Below are 21,306 nucleotides of genomic sequence, written 5' to 3'. Positions count from 1 at the left end.
ACATTTGCACATCTCCAGTCCGTGGGAACCTCCCCTGAATCCAAGGATGCTCTCATAATTATGGCTAAGGGTTTGCTTAGTTGCTTTGCCGCCTCCTTTAATATAACTGGATAGATCCCATCCACCCCAGGTGCCTTTCTTATGTTTAACTTCAACAATTTCTCCTCCACTTTGCTCTCAGTTATTACAAAATCATTAAGAACACTGCTACAATTTGATAACCTTCTTCCATTTTCAAACTGTAATAATTCCTCACGTGTGAATGTAGATGCAAAATACTCATTCAGTTTGTTTGCTATCTGAGCAGGATCATCAACAGTCGAACCATCGATGTCAAGTGGACCAATCAGATTCATCCCCTTCCTTTTAGAGTTTATATAAGTAAAGAAATCCTTGCTGTTTTTCTTAGCATCTTTTGCCAAAGATTTCTCGTAATCCGCCTTTGCCTGCCGAACCTCCTTTGTGACCTGATTACAGACTAGCTTATATCTGCTACAGGCTTCTGCGTCGCCTGATAATTTATATGCATCCCATGCATTTTTCTTCTCTGTCACGAGTCTCATTAGTTCATTTGATAACCATTTAGGCCTAAACCTTGAACAATATTTCTTCATCGGTATGAAAAGTCTAGTAGCTTCCACGATTAATTCCTTGAATGCTTCCCACTTAGAATTTACTGTTTGTAACATCGTCAGTTGATCCCACTGTACAGAATTTAAAAACTGTCTGAGACCACTGTACTCCCCTTTACGGAAGCAAAAACCCTTTCCTTTACCCCTGACGGTAGTTACCTCTTTGAGTAAATCCCACTTCAGCACACTGTGATCACTGCCACCTAGTGGTTCCTTTATCTGCAAATTCTTAATACACGAATGATCACTGCTGATAACCAGATCAAGAGTATTACTTTCTCTGGTTGCCTCTCGAACATGCTGCTGCAGAAAACAATCATCCAATAAATCCACAAAAGTCTGACTAGTGTGTGAGTGACCAACCCACAAGTTCCAGTCAATATCTGGGAAGTTAAAATCCCCCATTATAAGACATTCTGATTTACTGGCCCACTCTATTTCTCTGTACAATTGTTCATTGTACTCATTCGAGTCATTAGGCCTATAACACACTCCTACTCTTATTTTTGCTTTCGCAGTGCTTATGTCACACCAAACTGACTCAACAGTGCACTGTCCATCTATATCAACTGGATGCACTTCTTTTGATTTTATGTTTTTCTTAATTAACAGCATAACACCTCCTCCCTTTCTGTCCTGTCTATCCTTTCTGTACACATTGTACTCCCCAAATTCCAGTTCTGCATTCCTTATATCTTTGTGACACCACGTCTCTGCTATCCCAACAATATCCGCCTTTGATGTCTTGACCAACACTTCAAATTCATCAAATTTATTTACTATACTTCTAGCATTGGTATACATGCAAGCATACATGCTCCTATGCCTATTCCTTGTTACCCTAACACATCCCATATACCCAACTATTCCAGGATGACTGCCATCCGTCCCTGAAACCCCCAACACCCCTCGCTCCAGGTCGCTTCTTATTCTAATAGAAGTTGTGCAAGAATCACCTTCACCTCTGCCTGCGGTTACTGTTAAACTATTAGTCTTTGTATCCCCCCAAGCTAGCAGTTTTCCGACCCACCTAACACTGCCTCGATAGCATCAGCAAATATTCTTGCACCCTTTCTATTTAAGTGTATCCCATCCCTGTAGAAGCAATCTCTCCTGTTAACAAGTACAGTCCAGGCTGAAAAAAATTCTACCCCTTGAGCCTTGCACAATCTTTCCAGGGCCGAATTGATCGACAAGGCTCTCATCATATACTCCCTCCTATCGTGTCTGGGCAGAATTGCAGACACTTTCAAATTCAACCCTATTTCACGGCTTTTTTTCAACAGTGACCTGTACTTGTTGAGTAATTCTGCCGGTCTCCTACTCTTAATATCATTAGTGCCAACGTGTACAACTATATCACCTTTTGTGCCCTTGAAAGATGATATCCGCTCTACAACGTCATCAACCTTTGCCCCTGGCAGACATACCCTGGTCCTGTTCCACCTATCCTTTTTACATAGCATGTTCCCCGTTTCCCTGACAATAGAGTCACCAACAACTAATAGTTCCTGTGGGACCAGCGCATTCTGCCTTGGGGTTTGCCGCTGTGTTGCGCGATGACCAAGTGCAAGCTCTGGCGTTGATGTGGGCAGCTGAGAGCTTGATGGGCCCCTCAATTTATTTCCTTCGAGGGCATCCACCCTGTCCTTCAAACTCTCATATAGGCCCATAACAACGCTGAGTTGTCGCCTAATTTCCTTACACTCCTTACATCGCGCACACACAAAGACATCCCCCATGGCAATATCATGTTCCGTTCCAGAGAGTTCGGCAAACATTTCACAAGCTGCACATTTTTTTAGGCTGTGACGCGTTGGAGAATCGCCCCCCTCAGTTCTCCCCCGAGTCACAACACTCCTGCCACTTTGTGCCCGTTGCTTTGCTGCTCTAGTTCGGGGCATGGTAGTTTAAATTAATAAAATCAATAAATTAAATGTCTGTAGTATTTGAATAGAAACTATGAAATAGAAACAGTGAAGCGTATTACTATATAATTAATTAATTATATAAGTAATTACAGATCTGTTAGTTTAACTTCTGTTCCAGGGAAATTAAGGGAGGCACTGGTTAAAGAAGCACCACAGGATCATCTAGACAAGACTTCAGTTATAGCTCGGGCACAGCATGGGTTTGTTAAGGGGAAGCCTTGTCTGATCAATTTGATTGGATACTATGATGTGGTCACAAAGGAACTGGATGCAAAGAACACTTTTGATATCATATATTTGGATCTTAGAAAGGCTTTTGATACTGTTGCACATGGAAGACTGCTGCACAAATTGGAGCAGTGTGGCATTGGAGACAAATTGCTGCTATGGATAAAGGGATAGTTGAGTGGGAGAAGACAAATAGTGGTAATTAATGGACACTGCCCTTCGTGGACTAATGTTATTATTGGGTCCATTGTTGTTTTCTGTATTTATCAATGATATTGATAAAAGTATACAAGGCTTAATATCCAAGTTTGCAGTCAATACGAAGGTTGGTAGGGTTCTTAATGACAGTATGGACAGTATGTTACTGCAACAGGATCTGGAAAGGTTGAGCTGAGAGGTGGCAAATGAAGTTTAACATTGACAAATGTAAAGTACTACATATGGGAAATAGCAACCCCAGAGCAACATACCAACTGTGTGGTACTACACTGATGGTTGTGGTAGAGAACGAAAAGGGCTTGGGGGTAATTGTGCAGTCAGATAGCAAGTTTTCTGAGCAGTGCAGACAGTCTGCAAGAGTAGCTCATGGTTTCTTGTCAATGATATACAGAAATTTTTCTAGCCTGGTTAAGGAGGTGATTATCCCCTGGTATAAGGCAATGGTCAGGCCACACCTTGAGTACTGCATACAGTCTGGAGGCCTCATTTTAAGAAGGATGTAGTGCTGTTGGAACGAGTACAGAGAAGAGCAACGAGATTAGTGAATGAAACAAAGGGTTGCTCTTACAAAGAAAGGCTTAAGTTTTGCAAATTACAGTGTCTGGAGACTAGGCACCTGCGAGGTGATCTGATTGAGGTGTATAAAATCTTGAATGGTTTGAGCATGCTCAATGCTGATGGGATTCTTCCTCTTGTTCAGAATAATCTCCTGAGAGGGCATAAATTGAAATTGAGGAAAGTCAGTTTTAGGATAGATGTGTGGAAGTTTGCCTTTAGTCAGTGGGTGATTGATTGCTGGAACTAACTTCCATCTGTCATTGTAGAAGCTTAAATAGATTCAAGGCAGAATTAGACAAACATTTGGAGCGAGTGGATGGGTGAAATGAGAAGGGTGCGTGTTTTTTTTTTTTTTTTTTTGGCTGCTGTATAAGCTTGCTTTCTTACATCATGTGCCTTTACTAATGCTAATTTACATAACATAAGAATCATAAGTATAAATGTGCATAGACTTCAATTTCCAAAAGAACTGAAGAATATCTGTAAATCTTTCAGTAAGCCTCAAAATGGCTACTTCAGTGTCAGTGTGTTGGGAGATATTCATATATCTCCGAACACAATGGTTCAGGTGAAGTTCTTTGAAAAGAGGTAAATAAACTTTTTATTGCATGTTTAAAAACAAACACCGAGGTGATGAGCACAAATGGTGGATGCATTAAGTTGCCATCTGATCATGTTGAATAAACATATTCTAACATTTGCACGATTAATTTATGTGATTATTTCTATATTTTCCATTTAAATCTTAAATTTATGATAAAGTTAACTAGGAAAAGTACTGAAGCCTACAACAGCTACATTTTGGTTTGAGAAAGCACTGGATAAGAGAGAAAAGTATGGAGACAAGGAACTTTTCATATATGTGAATACAAGAAAGAAAAAAGCAAATGAGATCAGATCCTTGTGCACTGGGTTTAGGAAAGCTTTAGACTACCCAGCTGATGTTGTGGATGAATTGAATAGGTACTTTGCATCTAACTTTACTTCTGAAAGACCCTTCATCATGAGAAGAGGCTGTGCAAATGAGGTTGAGCCACATGGAATTAGCTATTTCTTACAGATGACAGTTCATTAGAAAAACTTGAGCATAAAGGCAAGTAAGGGTCCCAGAGTTGATGTCATATAACCAGTAATTTTGAGGGAGTCTGTCAGGAAGTGTATTGAATCATTGAGGTTAATTCTGAGGGCATCTTTGGACTCTGTAGTAATTTCTTTCGATTGGAGAAGTTCCAATGTATCACCTATACATAAAAGGCAGTTCTAAAAGTGAAGTCGATAACTACAGACAAGTTAGTCTGACTTTAGTAGTAGGGAAAATCTTGGAGGAGGATTGGAGAAGTGCCAATTTAACACCAGTACATAAAAGTGATTCTAAGGGTAAAGTTAAAAACTACAGACTGGTTAGTCTGACTTCAGTCATAGGAAAAACCTTAGAGGCAGTGATTAAGAGTGTAATCCAGGAACATTTAGATAGAAATGACATTCTGAGGAACACACAACATGGTTTGTTAAGGGTAAATCATGCTCAACTAACTTAGTAGGCTATTTTGACACAGTTACTCATGAGCTGGATTTAGGGAATAATTTCAGCAGTTTATTTGGATTTTAGCAAAGCATTTGACTCATGAGATGTTGCTGTATAATCTGGAAAATGTAAAAATTACTGGACAGATTCTAAGAAGATTGCTGGGAGGCTACAGGGCAGAAGGGAGAGGGCTGTGATTAATGACTATTCTTCAAATTGGTGTAATAGTAGTAGTAGTAATAGTAGTGGCATGTGATGCAAGAAAGCAAGTGTATAAGCTCATGCACATCAGCCAAAAAAAAAGAAAAATCACACCATTCACTCCAAATGCATGTCCAGTTCCTCCTTAAATTTATTTAACCTATCAACTTCCACAATGACAGATGGAAGTTTGTTCCAGCAATTAACCACCCACTGGCTAAAGGCAAATTTCCGCACATCTATTCTACCTCTGTCTTTCCTTAATTTGAATTTATGCCCCCTTAGGTTTGTAATCTGAACAAGTGGAAGGATCCCATCAGAATTCAGCGTGCTCAACCCATTAAAGGCCTTATATATCTCCATCAGATCAACGTGCAGGTGCCTAGTCTCCAGCCACTGTAATTTGCAGGTAAGAGGTTCCCTTCATTCCCCTCACCTATCTTGTTGCCTTTCTCTGTACATGCTCAAGCAAATCTACATCCTTCCTAAAATGAGGCCTCCAGACCTGTACGCAGTACTCAAGGCGTGGCCTGACCATTGCCTTATACAGAGAGACAATTACCTCCTTTTCCCTGCTAGTAAAATTCCTATATATCATTGACAAAACCCCATGACCTGCCCTGGCAGCCTGTCTGCATTGTTCAGAAAACTTCATATCCGACTGCACAATTACTCCCAGGTCTTTTTCATTTTCTACCACCTTAAGTGTAGTACCACACAGTTGGTATGTTTCTCTGGGGTTACTTCTACCCATATGCAGTAATTTGCATTTGTCAAGGTTAAACTTCAGTTGCCACTTCTTAGCCCAAATTATCTAGATCCTGTTGCAGTAGCACACTGCCATTACTGGCATTAACAATCCTGCCAACCTTTGTATCATCTGCAAACTTCGACACTAAGCCTGATATACCTTCATCAATATCATTGATAAATATACAAAACAACAGTAGACCCAACACCGAACCCTGTGGGACTCCACTAATAACATTAGTCCACGAAGAGCAGCACCCATTGATTACCACCCACTGTCTTCTCCCACTCAACCATCCTTTTATCCATTGTAGCAACTTACCCTTAATACCATTCTGCTCCAATTTGTACAATAGTCTTCCATGCGCAACAGTGTCAAAAGCTTTCCTGAAATCCAAATATGATATCCAAATATTTTTGCATCCAGTTCCTTTGTAACCACATCATAATATCCTATAAAATTTGTCAGACAAGACTTTCCCTTAACAAACCCATGCTGTGTCTGAATTATGGCTGCAGTCTTGTCTAGATGATCCTGCAATACATCATTATTTTACCCGGAACAGAAGTTAAACTAACTGGTCTGTAATTACTTGTGTCACCCTTCGATCCCCCCCCCCCTTGTGAATTGGGGATACATTTGCACATCTCCAGTCCGTGGGGACCTCCACTGAGTCCAAGGATGCTCTCATAATTATGGCTAAGGGTTTGCTTAGTTGCTTTGCCGCCTCCTTTAATATAACTGGATAGATCCCATCCATCCCAGGTGCCTTTCTTATGTTTAACTTCAACAATTTCTCCTCCACTTTGCTCTCAGTTATTACAAAATCATTACGCACCTTGCTACAATTTGATAATCTTCTGCCATTTTCAAACCTTAATAACTCCTCATGTGTGAATGTAGATGCAAAATACTGATTCAGTGCGTTTGCTATCAGAGCTGGATCATCAACAGTCGAACAATTGATATCAAGTGGACCAATCATATTCATCCCCTTCCTTTTGGAGTTTATATAAGTAAAGAAATCCTTGCTGTTTTTCTTAGCATCCTTTGCCAAAGATTTCTCGTAATCTGTCTTCGCCTGCCTAACCTCCCTTGTGACCTGATTACAGACTAGCTTATATATGCCATAGGCTTCTGAATCGCTTGATAATTTATATGCATCCCATGCATTTTTCTTTTCTGTCACAAGCCTCATTAGTTCATTTGATAACCATTTAGGCCTAAACCTTGAACAATATTTCTTAATAGGTATGAAACTTTTAGTAGCTTCCATGATTAATTCCTTGAATGCTACCAAGCACGGTACTAAGTACTATAGGTTCTAATACCTCTCGTGTTTGGGGTTCATAAAAAAAAACTTAGAATTTACTGTTGGTAACATCGTCAGTTGATCCCATTGTACAGAATTTAAAAACTGTCTGAGACCACTGTACTCACCTTTACGGAAGCAAAAACCCTTCACCTTACCCTGATGGTAATTATATCTTTAAGTAAATCCCACATCAGTACACTATGATCACTGCCACCTAGCGGTTCCTTTATCTGCAAATTCTTAATACACGAATGATCACTGCTGATAACCAGATCAAGAGTATTACCTTCTCTGATTGCCTCTCGATTGATGTCTGGAGTGAGTCAATGCCCAAGGAATGGTACCTGGACCACTGTTGTTTCTGATTCTCATAAACGACATCACCAAAGAGATAGATGGCATGATGTCAAAATTTGCAGAAGACAAAGTTTAGTAGAGTCATTAATGATCAGTAACCAGCAGCACTCCTTCAGGACACTGCTTTTCATGAACTAATGTTACTTAGTGAAATCCCTTAGGATTCAATGTGCTGCACTTCTTACCATTTATTTTCTAAGTTTGAAAATGATACAAAGTTTGGCAGGGTGGTTAATGATAGTAATCAGAATATGCCACTGCACTAAGATCTAGAAAAACTAGGCAGATGGGCCAAGAAGTAGCAACTGAAGGTTAAAATACCAGAACCAGTTAGTGGTACCACAATCAGGATGGATGGTGAGAATAAATGGGACCTGGGGACAATTATATAGTTTGATGTTAAAGTCCTCTGTGTACTGCAAATGGGCTGCCTGCGACAGTTCATGTATTTCTCTCAGTAATGTACTGGAATTGGAATTTTTTTCATAGGGACAAGGAGGTGATAATTCTATATTAGGCAATGGTTAGGGCGCTTCAGTACTACGTACATACAGGTCTGAAGCTTCATTTTAAGAGGAATATCAGTCTTTTGGAATGAGTGTAGAGAAGAACAACCAGATTACTCAAGGATATAAAAGAGTACTCTTATCGTGAAAGGCTTCAGTTCTTGGAAACTACACACCTGTGAAGAGATCTGTTTGAAGTGTTTAAAGCCATAAATGGATTGAGTATTCTTATTCTTTTCTTGGACAGTGCACATATGAGAACATCAACTTAAATTGAAAAAGGATGGGAAAATCAGGATAGAATTGTGTGAAAATTTGCTTTCAGCCAGAGTGTGATTGTTATTGTCAAAAAATCTGTCATCTGGTGTTGTGACAAGCGGTTAGTTTGAATAAATTTAAGGAAGAATTAGACAGATTATTACTAGAGGGGATGGACAGATGAGGTGGGTAGTTATTTATTTATTTTTTGGACTAATGCTGTATAAGCTTGCTTCCTTAGTATGCAACTTCATTGATAAGATGAAATTAAATAATTTAATTGTTTAATTTCATCTGTCCTGGCACAACAGTTAACAGTGGACCATTCTTTTTTTTTCTTTTTTTTTTTTGTGACAGTTCATGGGTTTAGTCTTGCAATATTGGTACCCATACTCACATATACAAATCCACCACCACAGCCAGTTCCAATGTTCTGTGTCTGTTTTGTTTTAGAAGTATATTTCATTTATACATTCTATAACACAGCGTGTTACATTAACACAAAATGTGTTAACACAAATGTGTTATATTCTATAACACATTTGCATTCCATTTACTTATAATTTGTTACTCTTCAAAACCAGTCACAAAAGGAATAAATGAAATTAAATTTATTGGCTTATGTGTATGGAAATGGGTAACCCAAAACTCAGCTAACTTAGATATTTGAATAGGGACTCTAAAAAAGTAAACAAACAAATATGTTAGCTTTAGATTAAAGTTAATAAGTACACAGTAAGTATCTCACCTATTAAAAAGTTAATAGGTGAGATATTCTGACTATAGTTGGCATACTTTCAAACTTAGTTATTTAGAAAGGGAGCAGTAGGCCAATTGATATTCAATTTGTTTCAGGAAATTGTCATGAAAATGTTTACATATTTTTTATAGACCCCTGCATCTAATAATAATAGTAAGAATTACATAAATATCAGTAATATAAATATTCCAATTCATGCATTGAGATTTCTCTTTCATTTTAGTTGAATAGTTGACTAAACAGAATTTTAACTTAACTATCTACCAAAGTAGTTGAATTAATTAATTAAATTGGCATCATTTTGGTTATATCTCATATTGTGACTGCCTTCACAACGAGTTGCCATGGTATTGTCCTACTTCGAATAAATAACACTTCACCAGCGGAGAAGACTATTGTTATTTATTCTCAGTGGATACCACCACCCAGACAGCACAGTTTCAAAGCTTCTCTTTAGTGGGTGGGCAGGTACCGTGGTGTTGCAATAGTGACAACCCAGTTATGAAGTATAATTTCACAATATTATTATTATTATTAGCCATATAGTGCAAGGAAGCCTGAGGCTTATGCTGCACCAGGCAAAAAAAAAAACAAATTTCTGATCTGAGTTACCCTGAGAGAGAGAGAAGTAGAAAGGAATCACCAAGAAAGAGAAGAATGATGATATCCAGCTCAGGACCCTGGGTGTGCCAAGCCCATACTCACCAGATGTGAGCCCCTGAGGTCAATATGAAAGATGCCTGATGGTGTGTAGTGATATAGACTATAAAGTATTTAGGAGAAAAGGCCTCATGCTACGATGTAGAATGACTAATATGTAGGTTAGTGCAAATGCATCATTTTAACATAGCTATCTACCAAAGTAGTTGAATTAATTAATTTTATGTTCCTTTAGAAATTATTCCATTTGTTTTGACATTATGCCAATTCTTATTCCATTTATGATAGATCATTTCCATTAATGCAAAATTTTGTTTATTCATAGACATAGCAAGCAAAAAGTGTTGTTGGTAGGTTCTAAGCCTGTTACTGGATTGGCTTTCAGAATTACAGGTAAACATACATTTCTCTTTTCTGCTACTGAAGAAGAAGTGTTCTGTTTCAATATTTCAGCAAAGGAAGAGATTAAAGTGAGTTTTTATCAATCTCTGTAGTAATAGTTTTTCTGCATATTATTTTTTAATAATAAAAACCAATTCTGATTGAATATTGAATGAATGAATAATCATTTGTGACAGCATGTTGGCCTGAGAAGTTAACAAACTCCATATATGTAAGAAGTTTTCCAATTCAGTTAATAAATGCAAACATTAGCATTAGTAGAGGCATTTGATGCAAGAAAGCAAGCTTATGCAGCATCAGCCAAAAAAAAAAAAAATAAAAATAAATAAATAAATAAAAAACTAACCACTTCCACTTCACCCCTCTGTTCGTTCGAAATACCTGTCCAGCTGAGCCTTAAACTTATTTAGGCTATCAACTTCCACGAAAAGGGATGGAAGTCTGTTCCACCAACCAACCACCCGCTGGCTAAAGGCAAATTTCTGCACGTCTATCCTACATCTGTCTTTCCTCAATTTGAATTTATGCCCTCTCAGGTGATTATTTTGAGCAAGAGGAAGAATCCCATCAGCATTGAGCATGCTCAAGCCATTCAAGGCTTTATACACCTCTATCAGATCACCTCGCTGGTGCCTAGTCTCCAGACAATGTAATTTGCAAAAGTTAAGCCTTTCTTCGTAAGAGCACCCCTTTGTTCCATTCACTACTCTTGTTGCCCTTCTCTGTGCTCGTTCCAGCAGCTCTACATCCTTCTTGAAATGAGGCCTCCAGGCCTGTATACAGTACTCTAGGTGTGGTCTGACCCTTGCCTTATACAAGGGAATAATCACCTCCTTATTCCTGCTAGAAAAATTCCTATATATCATTGACAATACACCATGAGCTACTCTTGCAGCCTGTCTGCACTGCTCAGAGAACTTCATATCTGCCTGCACACCCACCCCCAGGTACTTTTCATTCTCTACCACTGTGAGTGTAGTACCACAGAGTTGATACGTTGCTCTGGGGTTGCTGTTTCCCATATTTAGTACTTTACGTTTGTCAATGTTAAACTTTGTTTGCCACCTCTCAGCCCATCTGCTCAACCTTTCCAGATCCTGTTGCAACAGCATAGTGTCAGTAGTGTCCTTAACAACCCTGCCAACCTTTGTATTGTCTGCAGACTTGGACATTAAGCTTGATATACCATCATCAATATTATTTATAAATACAGAAAACAATAATGGACCCAACACTGAGCCCTGAGGGACTCCACTAATAACATTAGTCCACGATGAGCAGTGTCCGTTGATTACCACTCTCTGTCTTCTCCCTCTCAACCACCCCTTTATCCATAGCAGCAATTTGCCTCCAATTCCACACTGCTCCAATTTGTACAGCAGTCTTCCATGTGCAACAGTATCAAAAGCCTTTCTAAGATCCAAGTATATAATATCAAAGTTATTCCCTGCATCCAGTTCTTTTGTGACTGCATCATAGCATCCAATCAAATTGGTCAGGCAAGACTTCCCATTAACAAAACCATGCTGTGTCCGAGCTATAACTGAAGTCTTGTCTGGATGATCCTGCAGTGATATAAGTTGATCTGTAACCAAGTTATAAAGGAGGTTAGGCAAGCGAAGGCAGATTATGAGACATCATTGGCAAAGGATGCAAAGAAAAACAGCAAAGAGTTCTTTACTTATGTAAACTCTAGAAGGAAGGGGATGAATCAGATTGGTCCACTTGATATCGATGGTTCATCTGTTGATGATCCTGCTCAGGTAGCTAAAAAACTAAATGAATATTTTGCATCGACATTCACACATGAGGAGTTATTCAGCGAGGGGAATGCCAGAGGTGTATTCAACTCTGGCAGTAAGCTAGATAATCTTGTATCAGTTATATTAAAGTAGGCAGCAAAGGAAGTAAGCAAACCCTTAGCCATAATTATGAGAGCTTCCTTGGACTCAGGGGACCTACCCAGACCCCAATTCACAAATGAGGATCAAAGGCTGACACAAGTAATTATAGACCTGTGAGTTTAACTTCTGTTCCAGGAAAATTAATGGAGGCACTGGTTGAAGAAGCACTGCAGGATCATCCAGACAATACATCAGTTATAGCTCGGACACAGCATGGTTTTGTTAAGGGAAAGTCTTGCCTGACCAATTTGATTGGATACTATGATGCAGTCACAAAAGAACTAGATGCAGGGAATAACTTTATTATATACTTGGATCTTAGAAAAGCTTTTGATACTGTTGCACATGGAAGACCGCTGCAAAAATTGGAGCAATGTGGCATTGCAAGCAAATTGCTGCTATCGATAAAGGGGTGGTTGAGGGGGAGAAGACAGAGTGGTAATCAATGGACACTTCTCATCGTGGATTAATGTTATTAGTGGAGTCCCTCAGGGTTCAGTGTTGGGTCCATTATTGTTTTCTGTATTTATAAATAATATTGATGATGGTATATCAAGCTTTAATGTCCAAGTTTGCAGACGATACAAAGGTTGGCAGGGTTGTTAACGACACTACTGATGCTATGCTGCTGCAACAGGATCTGGAAAAGTTGAGCAGATGGGCTGAGAGGTGGCAAACGAAGTTTAACATTGACAAATGTAAAGTACTACATATGGGAAACAGCAATCCCAGAGCAACATATCAACTCTGTGGTACTACACTGACAGTGGTAGAGAATGAAAAGGACCTGGGGTTATTGTGCAGGCAGATATGAAGTTCTCTGAGCAGTGCAGATGGGCTGCAAGGGTAGCTCATGGTGTCTTGTCAATGATATACAGGAATTTTTCTAGCAGGGATAAGGAGGTGATTATTCCCTTGTATAATGCAATGGTCAGGCCACACCTTGAGTACTGTATACAGGTCTTGATTCTTCATTTCAAGAAGGATGTAGAGCTGTTGGAACGAGTACAGAGAAGGGCAACAAGATTAGTGAATGGAACGAAGGGTTGCTCTTACAAAGAAAGGCTTAAGTTTTGCAGATTACAGTGTCTGGAGACTAGGCACCTGCGAGGTGATCTGATACAGGTGAGTATAAAGCCTTGTATGGTTTGAGCATGCTCAATGCCGATGGGATTCTTCCTCTTGCTCAGAATAATCACCTGAGAGGGCATAAATTCAAATTGAGGAAAGACAGATGTAGGATAGATGTGTGGAAATTTGCCTTTAGCCAGTGGGTAGTTGGTTGGTGGAACTGACTTCCATCCCCTGTTGTGGAAGTTGATAGTCTAAATAAATTTAAGGTTCAGTTGGACAGGTATTTCGAACGAACGAGTGGAAGTGTTTTTTTTTTTTTTTTCGGCTGATGCTGAATAAGCTTGCTTTCTTGCATCATATGCGTCTACTAATAATGGTAATGCTAATGCATTATTTAATGATTTCCTTGAAACATCTGATGATGTACAGGCAACTCTCGGTTTACGAACGAGTTCTGTTCCAAGATGTTGTTCATTATACGCTTTGTTTGTTATGTGTATCTTGCATTCCTGAGCTTTTATGATATGTATCGTATACGTTAGCAGCCATTTTAATGCATTAAAACCATGTACCATCGAATGGTCTATACAATATGTTTTACAATAATGTATGTATGTCTTATGGTTTATTATATATGATACGTAACGTAAAATAAAATAAGAAAAGAATGAAAAAACATGTCTTGCTTATTAATTTTAATTAAAAACATAGTTACAAAATAGAAATAAAGAAAATGAGTACAGTACTAATATAATATATGTACTATATTCAACTTCTACTCGTTAGTATCTTCATCAGAGTTCAATATTTTCCACATAAGTGACACTAGGTGCAGATGAGTTAGATGGAAGGGTGTCTGATAATGAAGAAACAGCTGGGTTTCTACTTTATTAAAATATGTTTTTATAGAAGATTGCACAGTTAAGCGTTTATGACTTAGATAGTCATAAACGCCTCTTTTCACTTTTGCAATTCTTTCCCTATTTGCGTCTTCTTCAAATATTGTCAACCCGTCAGAAATTGATTTAAAAGCTGTAGCTGTTTTCTCCCACAAGAAATCATTCTACGCGGCGGCGTGACATGTAAACCAACTTTTTTTAATGGCTAGATAAGAGATTAACCAAGAACAGTTCAATATAATTATCATATAATCATTTTCTGATAATTATTGTAATAAATAGATTTTTTAAAAGTTTATTTATTTAAATCTTACAATTATGTTCACTATACGTTTGGCATTTCATTTTATAAGGAACTCTAACTAATGGCGACTTTAAGAAATTTTGAATGAACTCTGACGTTCGTTATAGCGAATGTTCATAAACCGAGAGTTGCCTGTACTCTACCAAAACTATAAATTGTTTTATTCAGCATTTACAAGAATTAAAAATTAATTTCCAGGATTATTTTTCTATTCCTGATATCAGTAATCATGATTAGATATCCATTCAGTGCAGTTTTCAATAACACAGAAATGTTAACTTTAACAATGCAGCTTTGTATAGTTATCATGTTGATACCCCACTGACAATTATTTTCAGTGATTTATAACCTGGCAGAGTTTTGGCTATTTCATAGGTCTTAATATTCTTCATTATCAAACAAATTTTGGTTCTCATTAAATATTACTGTGAAATTTGGTTCGGATAGACCAGATGTTTCAATTTTCTGTGACTGTCGCAGTTTTGGGCATAACATCCATGTGTCCACAAAAAAGTTTTGGGAATGTTATTTTGTCCCTATTTTTACATAAAAATGTTCAAAAAAATTGCTTTACCTGCAAATTAGGACAGTAGTAAAATTAATAATATATAATATAGTTAGGAAAGGATGTTATTTTGTTGTTTTCCATTAAGATTATTACTAAATATAATACCACTCTTAAACCAGGTGAAATTAATAATATAGTTTATTAATCTATTCACATAAACTACTATACATTAAGGTAATGTTGGGGGAACAAAATTTGAAAGGGTTACAAATTTGAGCACAATTACCAATACAGGTGACCCCCGCTTAATGCTGATAATTTGTTCTTGAAAAACAGAGTGCTAAGTGAATCCGCACTAGGCGAGTGCCACATTCCCATAAGGTAACATATGTATTTTTGAGTTGCAGTCGGTGCCATAGGATATTTCCTAATCAATAATAAACAGTAGTGAAAAGATGCACAAATTCGGTCAAAATATTTAATATTCTATTTGTACATAAAAAACATTCTGCATTACATACGTATATAATTATGTGGTAACTACTTACGTATCAAAATTAAACTTAAAATTCCAGTTAAAATCATGAATTTAATTGATCTAAATTGATTTAATTTAATTGATGAATTTAATCATGAAAAATGTGTCAATTTTGGGTTGTACTTTGGCCCTCTTCCTGGTAAACTTAAAGGGTTTTTAATTTAAAATCCCCTACAGCATTTACAACCCAACAATAAAGTCAACCAATCCTTCGCAGCTTTGAAACCTGGCATGTTTTTTCTTCTTTCAATATAAAACTTCTTTTAGGCATTCGTTTCCAAAAAAGCCCTGCTTCATCTTTGTTAAAAACTTGTTCAGAAGTATAACAGTTTGGCATTACAAGAATGCAAAATGGGATGACCTGCGAGATTTCATTTCTTTGGTCAGATTACTGTTTCAAAACTTCTAATGTCAACGTTTGCTCAGATAGTGTCAATGAAATTATTCTTGTAGGAATGGAATCCTTTTTGCCACACTCCACTTTGAAATCTCGTCCTTTATCTAAACCTTGGTTTTCCAATAAATGCGCTAAGGCTGTCCGAGAGAAGAACATTGCATATCGTAATTGGCTTGTTTCAATTCTTCAGTTTCATTTTCTGCCTACACCAAAGCTCGCAACAATTGTAAAGCAGTCATTAATCAGTCAAACTAGATTTTGAACAGGTTAAGAGTAGAAAACTTGCTTCTTACCCTTATGGTAGCCGAGCATTCTGGTCTCTTGCCAAAGCTATTGGCCGCAACTTTTGCCCATTTCCGCTCCCACCTCTGTCCAAACCAGATGGTTCTGTTGTCACTTCAGCCAAGGATAAAGCTAACCTGCTAGCATTCCATTTTTCTTCCAACTCCTGTATTAACGACCTTGTTAAAACACCTCCCACCATTCCCAAAACATTCCATTCAATGTCTCCTGTAGTCTTCCGTCAAAAGGATGTCAGAAGGATTTTGACGAATCTTGATGCAAAGAAAGCTCCAGGTCCCGATGGTATTTCTCCACTTGTTCTCAAAACCTGTGCTCCTGAACTTACTCCTGTTCTTTGCAGCTTTTTTCACTTTCTTATTCCAAAGGTGTTTTTCCTTCTGCTTGGAAATTTGCTCATATCCAGTCAGTTCCTAAAAAGGGTGACAAGCCCCTCCCATCTAATTATCATCCCATTGCAATTACTTCTACTCTTTCTAAAGTAATGGAGAAATCAAATAACCGTCAATTCTTAAACTACCTAGAAACCTTCTGTCTGATCTGCAATCGCCAGTATGGATTCCATCAGTGTTGATCCACTGGTGATATTCTGGCTTATGTTACCCATTTATGGACAAATTCAATGGAAAGTTCAGTGAAACACAGGCAGTTGCTCTTAACATCTCAAAGGCTTTCAATCGTGTTTGGCTTAAAGGTCTTCTAAACAAACTTCCATCTTATGGTTTGCCAACTGTTTTTTGTAATTGGTTATCCAGGTTTCTCTCTGATCGCTCACTGAGGGTGATGGTAGATGGCTCTCTGTCTTCTAACTTCTCCACTAATGCTTGTGTCTGCCAAGGTTCAGTTGTTTCATCCACTCTTTTCGTCTTGTATATTAATGACCTTCTTCCATTGACTGGAAATCCTATCCATAGTTTTGCCGATGATAGCACATTGTATTCCACTTTGCATTTGGAGAAAACTTGCCCTGCTCAATCAGCTTCAACTTCTCGAATATCTGCTACCAATTCTTTAAATGCCGATCTCCAGGTAATTCTACTGTGGGGCAAAGACAACTTAGTTGATTTCAATCCTTCTAAAACTCAGTCTTGTCTTCAAGTCTTCTCTTCAAGTCTTGTCTTCTCAGGAGAGGTCCACACGGACTGGAGATGTGCAAATGTATCCCCAATTCACAAAGGGGGGGGGGGGATCGAAGGGTGACACAAGTAATTACAGACCAGTTAGTTTAACTTCTGTTCCGGGTAAGATAATGGAGTCACTGGTTAAAGATGCATTGCAGGATCATCTAGACAAGACTGCAGCAATAATTCAGACACAGCATGGGTTTGTTAAGGGAAAGTCTTGTCTGACAAATTTGATAGGATATTATGATGTGGTTACAAAGGAACTGGATGCAAAAAAGAATTTTGATATTATATATTTGGATTTCAGGAAAGCTTTTGATGCTGTTGTGCATGGAAGACTATTGTACAAATTGGAGCAGAATGGTATTAAGGGTACGTTGCTACAATGGATAAAAGGATGGTTGAGTGGGAGAAGACAGTGGGTGGTAATTAATGGGTGCTGTTCTTCATGGACTAATGTTATTAGTGTAGTCCCACAGGGTTCGGTGTTGGGTCCTCTGTTGTTTTGTATATTTATCAATGATATTGATGAAGGTATATCAGGCTTAGTGTCGAAGTTTGCAGATGATACAAAGATTGGCAGGGTTGTTAATGACAGTAATGGCAGTATGCTACTGCAACAGGATCTAGATAATTTGGGCAGATGGGCTAAGAAGTGGCAACTGAAGTTTAACCTTGACAAACGCAAAGTACTGCATATGGGTAGAAGTAACCCCAGAGAAACGTACCAACTGTGTGGTACTACACTTAAGGTGGTACTGAAAATGAAAAAGACCTGGGAGTAATTGTGCAGTCAGATATGAAGTTTTCTGAGCAATGCAGACAGGCTGCCAGGGCAGGTCATGGGGTTTTCTCAATGATATATAGGAATTTTGCTAGCAGGGAAAAGGAGGTGATTGTCCCTCTGTATAAGGCAATGGTCAGGCCACGCCTTGAGTACTGCATACAGATCTGGAGGCCTCATTTTAGGAAGGATGTAGATTTACTTGAGCGTGTACAGAGAAGGGCAACAAGATTGGTGAGGGGAATGAAGGGATCCTCTTACCAAGAGAGGCTTAAGTTCTGCAAATTGCAGTGGCTGGAGACTAGGCACCTGCGCGTTAATCTGATTGTGGTGTATAAGGCCTTGAATGGGTTGAGCACGCTGAATTCTGATGGGATCCTTCCAATTGTTCAGATTACAAACCTAAGGGGGCATAAATTCAAATTAAGAAAAGACAGATGTAGAATATATGTGCGGAAATTTGCCTTTAGCCAGTGGCTGGTTAATTGCTGGAACAAACTTCCATCTGTCGTTGTGGAAGTTGATAGGTTAAATAAATTTAAGCAGGAACTGGACAGGCATTTGGAGGGAATGGTGTGAATTTTTTTATTTTTTTTTGGCTGATGCTGCATAAGCTCATACATTTGCTTTCTTGCATCACGTGCCACTACTGCTATCTCGCAAAAAGGATTCTTGATGACTCTCTGATTCCTAGATTCGCAGATTTACTTAACAAGTACAGGTCAATGCTGAAAAAAAGTCCCAAGTTAGGGTTATATTTGAAAGTGTCTGGAATTTTGTCCAGACATGATAGGGGGGAGTATATGATGAGAATTTTGTCAATCAATTCGGCCCTGGAGAGATTGTGCAAGGCTCATGGGATAGAATTTTTTTCAGTGTGGTCTGTGCTTGCTAACAGGAGAGACTGCTTTTACAGGAATGGGATATACTTAAATAGAAAGGGTGCAAGAATATTTGATGATGCTATCGAGTGTTAGGTCGGTTGGAAAACTGCTAGTTTGCGGGGATTCACAGACTAAAAGATTAAGTGTAGCCGCAGACAGAAGCAAAAGTGATTCTTGCACTGCTTCTATTGTAATGAGCAGCAGCCTAGAAAGCAAGTTGCTGGGAATTTCAAGAGCTGCTGGGAGTCATCATGGAACAAGTAAATACATGGGCTGTGTTTGGGTAACTAAGAGTAAGAACAAGTGCATTTATACTTGCATGTACACTAATGCTAGAAGTATAGTAAATAAAATTGATGAATTTGAAGTGCTGATCTAGACATCAAAGGCAGATATTATTGGGGTATCAGAAACATGGTGTAACACAGTAGTTGTTGTTGTTGTTTGGTTTTTAGGAGCATTAGCAACTAAGGCCATATTGCTCTGGGGATATGCTGTGGTTATTCCCTGACTTTTCCGTATCCTCCTTATTTGGTGTTCACGGGCTCAAACCCCGGTCTAATCAAGAAGCGCGTGCTACGCACTGCTTCTCCTGTCCACCTGGCTATGGAGGTGCTGTGTAACACAGATATAAGCAGTGCAGAATTGGAATTTAAGGAGTACAATGTGTACAGAAAGGACAGACAGGGTAGGAAGGGAGGAGGGGTTATGCTGTTAGTTAATAAACACAAAATCTAAGGAAGTGCAATCATTTGACACGGATCGACATTGCAATGTTGAGTCTGTTTGGTGTGAACATTAACACTGTGAAAGGGAAAATGAGATATACCGCAGACTCTTGATTTACAGGGATCAGTTTGGCGCCTCCGTAGCCAGGTGGTTAGGAGCAGCAGCAATGCGTAGTACACGCTTCTTGTCTTGAATAGACTGGGGTTCGAGCCCGTCACCACCAAATACGGAGCATGCAGAAAGATCAGGGAATTACCATCGCACATCCCCAGAGCAATATGGTCTTAGTTGCTAATGCTCCTAGAAACCAAACAACAACAGGGATCTGTTTAACTGGGAAGCAGATTAACCGGCACAGTTCGACTCTAAATAAAAAAAAAATAAATAAAAAAATCAACCAGAAATCATAAAATTCAAGTAATAACTAGAATAGGTATAAACAGATGTTTTGCAAGTTGTAAATAAGCGACAAGAAGTGGCATTATAAGTCATCATTGGGAGATTAGTGTGCCTATTATCTTGCAACCCCCACTGTCTTCACACCCACCACTCAAAAAAAAGAAAAAAAAAAGAGAAGATGTGTATAGCCGGGTTTTATGCATGCGTTTTGTGTTGCGAAATTAGTCAAGAAACAAGTGTTTCTTGACTAATTTCTTCTTTGGATTTCTTTTTCCCTATAGGTTTCTTGGGCTTTATCACTTTCAGAAAGTTGTAATATTTCTCATCGATATCTTGGTCCTGATCAGTCTGCAGAAGCTCAGACTTGTTCTTAAGTTTTAGTACATACTGCTTTTTCTCCTCTTCTGTTATCTGAAAGAACTTTGTATTATTTACTTGAGTCAGTTTTTTCCTTTCCTACATCTATATCAAGTGTACATCTTACCATTCTGTGATCACTTCCAACATTTATCTTATTCAGGACGGTAACATCATTCACAATATATCTTCTGTTAGTGAGGATGAAGTCGATTTCATTAGTTATTAATCCATTTGGACTCTTCCATGTCCACTTTCTGTTCACCCTTTTCTTGAAAAAAGTGTTCATTACTGAGACAATCCTTGTGATGCAAATTCCACAAGTTTTTCGCTTCTTTCATTTCTTTCACCAATTCCAAGATTTCCTATAGTTCCCCTTTCTGCACTGTTTTGTATTTTTCTAACCTTAGCATTGAAGTCCCCCATAATAATAGTGTAGTGGGTTTTCTGCTCATCTAGAAGACTCTCAATTTCGGTGTACATTTCTTCAACCTCTTCATCATCATGGCTCGATACTTTTGTACATCACCAAGAATCTTGACACTCTTGTTGATGTACTTTTGAATTCCAAAATGTTGTTTTTTAAATCTTTATTGACCAGAAACCCAACTCCCCCTTCACTCCTTTCACTGTTTCCATTGGTGTACAGCAGATTTCCACTTGATAAACTTATAAGTGATTCATTTCTTCTTCTTGTTTCAGCCAAACCGATGATATCCCAATTTACATTTTCTAATTCCTTTTCCAGCTCTAATATCCTGTCTTCTCCGATGAGTGATCTTACGTTGTAACAGGCCAAGTT

At 38.4% G+C, this 21,306-nt stretch overlaps 1 protein-coding gene across 2 annotated transcripts in view; it reads left to right on the top strand.

Moving 5' to 3' along the window:
* LOC150074894 (vacuolar protein sorting-associated protein 11 homolog) overlaps positions 1 to 21,306 on the top strand; it is a 612,407-nt gene that overhangs the window by 110,424 nt on the left and 480,677 nt on the right. For both annotated transcript variants that reach the window (XM_090389417.1, XM_090389418.1), the window contains exon 7: positions 10,227 to 10,371. In XM_090389417.1, coding sequence (XP_090245543.1) covers positions 10,227 to 10,371 — 145 coding nt within the window. The remainder of the gene's footprint in view (positions 1 to 10,226; positions 10,372 to 21,306) is intronic.

Source organism: Mastigoproctus giganteus, unplaced genomic scaffold (genome assembly GCF_048544385.1).
Source record: "Mastigoproctus giganteus isolate SK-2022 unplaced genomic scaffold, ASM4854438v1 scaffold_16, whole genome shotgun sequence".
In the NCBI taxonomy this organism is placed as follows: Eukaryota; Metazoa; Arthropoda; class Arachnida; order Uropygi; family Thelyphonidae; genus Mastigoproctus; species Mastigoproctus giganteus.
The sequence above is the reverse complement of the archived record's forward strand: the minus strand, read 5'-3'. Positions and strand labels throughout refer to the sequence as shown.